Source organism: Natator depressus, chromosome 27, assembly GCF_965152275.1.
Source record: "Natator depressus isolate rNatDep1 chromosome 27, rNatDep2.hap1, whole genome shotgun sequence".
Lineage (NCBI taxonomy): Eukaryota > Metazoa > Chordata > Testudines > Cheloniidae > Natator > Natator depressus.
Genome location: NC_134260.1, coordinates 11,795,811 through 11,801,304, shown reverse-complemented (window position 1 = coordinate 11,801,304; position 5,494 = coordinate 11,795,811). Strand labels below are relative to the sequence as shown.

Sequence of the window (5,494 nt, the reverse complement as noted above, 5' to 3'; positions counted from 1 at the left end):
ACACTATTTGTCAATATATATGCAACTTGATCTACAGCTAAAATATGGTATAGGTCTGCTCAAGACCTGCCTGCTTATCTCGCCCTAGATCTAGTGTTATATGTAATATATCTCTATGTTGTATGGCATCAGCTGGCCTCTTATGCCTGCCCCTTAGCTCTTTTTCTGATTTTCGATCGAAGATCTCAAACCCCCTTTGTCGCCAGGGGAAGTTTGTTGTGTGTTGGAACTTGCCTTTTCATAGCTGGACCCCTCCCTCGAAGGCCATGAAACGGTGAATTAGCCAGTTGGGCAGGGCATTATATACCAGCTTCCCATCCACACACCCCTCTCATCTCCTGCCCGCCTGGGACAGAGCCCTGCTTAACATATGGGGAGAACGGCTCTAGATTTCCGTGGACACAAAAATACCAGAGATCTCCCTACTTATGTGCGAAGGGAAACTCCCGTCTGAGTCAGAGCGGGTCTGACTGACCTGTTTCATGCAAACGGGTCTTTTTGTGACCGTCCCCCATTCCCACCCCCCCCCCGCCCCCCTCCACACACACACACCAAATTGCAGCAACAAGCTGCAGTATCCACGCACTGGTCCCTTTCTGTCCTCTACGATCTTAACTCTCTCTCCCCCGCTTGGCCAAACAAAGAAGAATGTTGTGTTTGTGTTGGATGGCGGATCTACACTCACAGGAAACTCGCTGCATGTAGAAACCGGGGCTGAAATGTGGTGTTTTAACACAAGGGGACGTGAAGAATGTGACATTTTCTTTTTCTAGCAGGGCCATTCGTTTGGTTGAGTGTGTGTGTGTTATTAAAGGCAACCCCCCCCCCCGCATAAGTGATTTCTGTTTAAAAAATACAAGGTCTTTGCTTAGGATGTGGGGGTTTGTACCGTTTTAAGTAACGGATCCGCAAAGTACATTTAAATCAGATGAGATCAGTCCCAAATTAAAAACTACGTTGGGTTTATTTTCATTCCCCCCCTCACAACATAGATACTCAGGAATGTGTCACCTCCTCCGGTGGGGGGGGGGGGTTGCTTTTAAATGAAGATAATTTGTGGTCGATCACACATGCAGCTTCAACTTAATAAATATTCATAATAATTTATTTGATTATTCTTAAATGACTCACAGTGAACACTGAACAAAAAGCAGGGAACGAATAAACAAAACTTTTCATTTAAAGGCGGCTGTAAAGCTGTGACTTCCCTTCTCTCAAAATTTTCCAAGGTAACTAACCCCCCCAAATAAGTGGCCTATGACAGAGAGGTCCAGCTCCCTTCCTAACCTCCATGGCGTCAGGCAAATAGCTCGAGCAGCTTTCAGGGTTAGAAAGAAGTGGGTTCTGATCGGACAATAGAAACCCAGGGGTTTTCTCTTGGCGACAGAAATGCTCCTTTTGGGGAAGCATGGATGGGTCAGGGTCACTAGGAGCCAGGCCATCACATGCCAAAGAAACCTTGGGATTTTACGTTTGCCATGAGAAGTTAAGCCACGTTCCAGAATCATTAATTCTTTAAACGTAAGTAAATAAATCCAATCCAATCCAGACGTTTGGAAGAAAAAGATGAGAAATGAAGAAAAGAAGATGGGTGAGTAAAAAAAAACAAACAAAAAAAATATAAAAGAAACCCGTCTTCGCTTGTTATGATTAATTATGATTATTACCAAGGCTCTCATCATTCACAACAATAAATATCGTAATTGGCAATTAACAAGCATTCTACTTCCGTTCAAATGATGAATGGTCACAGAGCCAGCCCCTCTGAACTCAGAGCCGTAACATTTCAAATTTTTTTAAAACAGGTTTGGCTGAAAACCTAGGAAAATGGCACTTAAAAGAAAACGGTAAAATCTCGTAAAACAATTCCGCATAAAGAGGCTAAAATAAATACCATATAAACCTGCACACAGCTACACCCCCGGCTGCTAAAAAGGTGATTTCTTAACGAGGAAGGTAGCATTAAAATTACCTCGAAAAAGGAGCAAACACGGTTTAAAATAGTGTATCTATAAATGGGTGTGTGTGTGTGTGTGTGTTACCGTTAGCATGCACATCTATATAGATACGCACATCTGTCTGTCAGGGCTGTGTGCGTATACACGGACATTACACATACACATTACATCTGCATAAAGTGTAGATCTAGGCGCAGAGTCAAACCTGCCTCTACCTATCTAATCCTGCCACACGCTCGTGTACCGCTCGATGTTTGTCTGCCTGGCAGCAGCGTGGCTGTTAAATGAAAGGGTTTTTTTTTTTATGAGTGTTTTACATCGGGGTGTGTGTGTGTGTGTGTGTGTGAAATGTTGGGGTTTTATGACATCACATGGCTAAAGTGCCCAATCAGCTTCCAGATTTGAGAAATTATTTGGTGGGGTGTTTCCTGCCATATACTGTACGCCGGGAGCTTGTCTTTAAGAAAGCAAACCCAGCCAAAGGTGGGGACTCCCCCGCAGGATTCCACGCGGTACCATTTTTAGCCCACCACCTCCACCGCTTTGTTTGCTTAGCATCTCGCTGGCATCGCCCAGCAAAAGGGGGACCTGCTGGCTGGTTTCTTTTCGGAGGGAGGTTATTTTTGAAGCGGAAGGTGGTGGTGGTGGGGGGAGCGGGGGGAGTCTTGGAAGGCGGCAAGATGTTTGGCTTCTTTACTTTTCTTTCTCTCTCGCTGCCTTTTTTGGTTGGGGAGGGGGAAGGGGAGAAATCTAGCCCCAGCGCCGGAGGAGGAACTGGGTATTTGGAAGATGTTGAGAATCATTGACTGGAGCGTTTGAAAGGGAAATCGACGGCTTTGCAGCTTCCCCCCAACAGACACACACACACAGACCCCTCTTCTCCCCTTTTTTTGTGGGTTGGAGTTTGTGATCAAGGAGTGGGAACTCAGATGCCCTTCTTTCCAATGACCCCTGGGGAAGAGACAGAGTAAATTCTCCTTGCAACATGTTCCTGACCTGCGAAGGGACCTTCGGAATGGTGCCAGCCACCATGGATTACAACGGGGAAGCCAGGCCAGGGGAATTCCAGACTGGCTACCAAGAAATCGAAGGGATAAACCTGGGATACTTACAGATCAATGGCACACAGATGTTTGCTTTGGCCCAGGTCCTCAGCGACCTGTTTAAGGATATCCCCCGGACCACCATCAGCAAGAAGATGGAGACCTTAAAGATCAAGAGCCGCCGCTGCGATCTCAGGGAGCTCCGGACCCTCAAAGCCATCAACTCCGTGCCCACCCGAGCGGTGAAATGCTCGCTCATCTCCAAGGCAGACCTGGAGGCGCTCTGCACCTCCTGCAAGAGCCTCAGCCCCCGGAGGAGGAAGAGGAAGAGGAGAGAGCAGCTGCTGCGGCCGGGCCCCGCGGATCTGTTCGACTGCCCCCGGCAGCCGCTGCGGTCCCCATGCGGAGCCGGCCCCTACTGCACCCAGGAGCCGGGGATCTGCAGCGAGCTGGCCCCCGCACCCCATCCCGCCCCGGCCGGGCTCTTCCAAAACTACGACAAAGCCACCCGGGGCAGGAAGGGCTACGGCCTGGGAGGACGCGCGGGGCTCTTCTCCGGCGTGTTGAGCGCCTACCCCCGGGACCTCCAGCTGCTCCACTCGGCAGCCCGGGCGCACGGAGCCGGGCAGGCGTCTCCCCAGCCGGAGCCCGGCCGGCCCAAGCGGGGCTCCTGCTGCTCCAAAGGGCTCTTCCCCGAGGAGAAGGGCCCGGGGGCGGCCAGGAAAGGCCGCCTCTTCCCGGGCTGCAAGAGGCAGGGCACCTCGGCCGGCTACTCCAGCGACTCGGATTCCAGCCTGGACTTCGGGGGCTCCAGCCCGGCCACCACCAGCGACTCGTCGGAGGAGGAGGAGGAAGAGGAAGAGGAGGGGGACACGTCGTGCAGCAGCGAGGAAGGCAGCTCCTCGGAGTCGGAGAGCAGCTCGCTGTGCAGCGGGGACTCGGTGCAGAGCACCCGCTACAGGCAGGCGGCTCTGCCCAGGTTCCAGCAGCTGGCCCACCCCCCCAGAGAGCCCAGCGGAGACGAGAGGCTCCCGGAGCCCCACAAAGCAGCCCTGCGTCCCGACCCCAACCTCCTGCTCCTCTCCCAGCAGCTCTGGGCCAGGACTCTGCGAGCGTCAACTTTGGAAAGTTTGAGGCCGCTTCCAGCCCTGGGAGCCGGGGCTCCGCAGCCGCAGCCAGAGCTAGTGTGCGCAAAGCCGGAGGCCCCCTCCTCCCGTCCCTCCCCGAGCTGCAGCTACCCTGTGGGGGACCCACAACAAAAGGCGGGAGGCCGTGGGGCGACAGAGCCCTGCGCCAAAGGGGAGGATTTGCACAAAGATGCCTCGAACAATGCAGCCTCGTTAGGCCCCAGTGACCAAGCAGAGAGGCAGCTCGCTGCGTTAGCCGGGCGATCTGCTTCCCAAGAGCCAGCCCTGGGCTCAGCTCCTCCGCCCTCAGCTCAGGAATTCGCAGGGAGCCTCAACCCGGCTCCCCAGAGGGCCTTAGGGGAGCCCAGGAGGGAGCATTTCGACAGGCTCATCAGGCAATCCAAGCTGTGGTGTTATGCAAAAGGGTTCAACGCGGACGGGAAAAGTTTGCGGCCCGGAGGGAAGACGGAGCCGTGCAAAGCGGCCGAGCTCCAATGTCCCGGCTCCAAAAGCGCACCGAGCCCCAGCCCCTTGTCAAACAAAGCTTTGAAAGGCAATGGCTCGGAAAGGAATTCCAAGCGCAGACGCCTTGCCAGAGGCGTTGAGGCAGAACGGCAACAAAACTCCAGTAAGGGGAGGCCACAAAAGACTCCGAGGAGGAATGCCCAAAAGGGAAAGGCCCATTGCAAACGCCTGGCCAGCGCCGGGCCAGCCCCAGGCAGGAATTCCTTCAGCCTCATGGGCAACTTCCCCTGCACCCCTTCCCTGGTAGTGGGGGAGGATGGGGATCTGCGTCCCGCCGCCTCCCTGTGCGTAAAGAACACCTGCGCGCTCTCCAAAACGCACCCGCTGTGGAGCTGGCAGGTGGGCGGCAGCGCCCTCCCTGTGCCCCCCAGCCTCAAATTCCGGGGCTGTGGCCTGGAGGGTTTCTAAACGAGGCCGGATGAATGTTCGCCAGCCAGGTTTACATGCAACAGTTGAGGGAGGGGGCGAGGGAGATGGGAACCGGATTAATCCCAAAGACCCTAGGGATCTCAAGTGCCCAACTGGAGACGTCTTGATTTTCAGGAAGGGCTGAGCACCCCAGCTTCTAACCCACCCCCAGCGCCCTTTAAGGTGACTGACCCCCCCAATCAAATGTACCCCCCAAATCACATTAGGAAACCTTGGCCACATATATCTACTGCTGGGAATTTGGAGAGGGGGAGGAAAGGGATTTCAACTCTGGTTGTGGCACGATTTCTTTTTCGGGGGTCCATCTTTCGGGGGTTCTGTGCGAAAGTAAAACACCCGCCCCCCAAACAGGTCAGCTGGAGGAATACCTCACCCCCTTTACATTCAGTGGTTTATTCCAACCAGGGTGATT

General features: G+C 53.6%; 1 protein-coding gene across 1 annotated transcript; it reads left to right on the top strand.

Moving 5' to 3' along the window:
* The first annotated feature begins 2,582 nt into the window (after positions 1-2,582).
* On the top strand, positions 2,583-5,061 carry EPOP (elongin BC and polycomb repressive complex 2 associated protein). The gene has a single exon (XM_074940739.1). The coding sequence runs from the start codon at positions 2,944-2,946 to the stop codon at positions 5,059-5,061; it is 2,118 nt and encodes a 705-aa protein (XP_074796840.1). The 5' UTR covers positions 2,583-2,943.
* The last annotated feature ends 433 nt before the right edge of the window (positions 5,062-5,494 follow it).

Bases quoted from the DNA above. Each gene is read 5' to 3' on its own strand.
- EPOP (XM_074940739.1), top strand. From the start codon at position 2,944: ATGTTCCTGACCTGCGAAGGGACCTTCGGAATGGTGCCAGCCACCATG.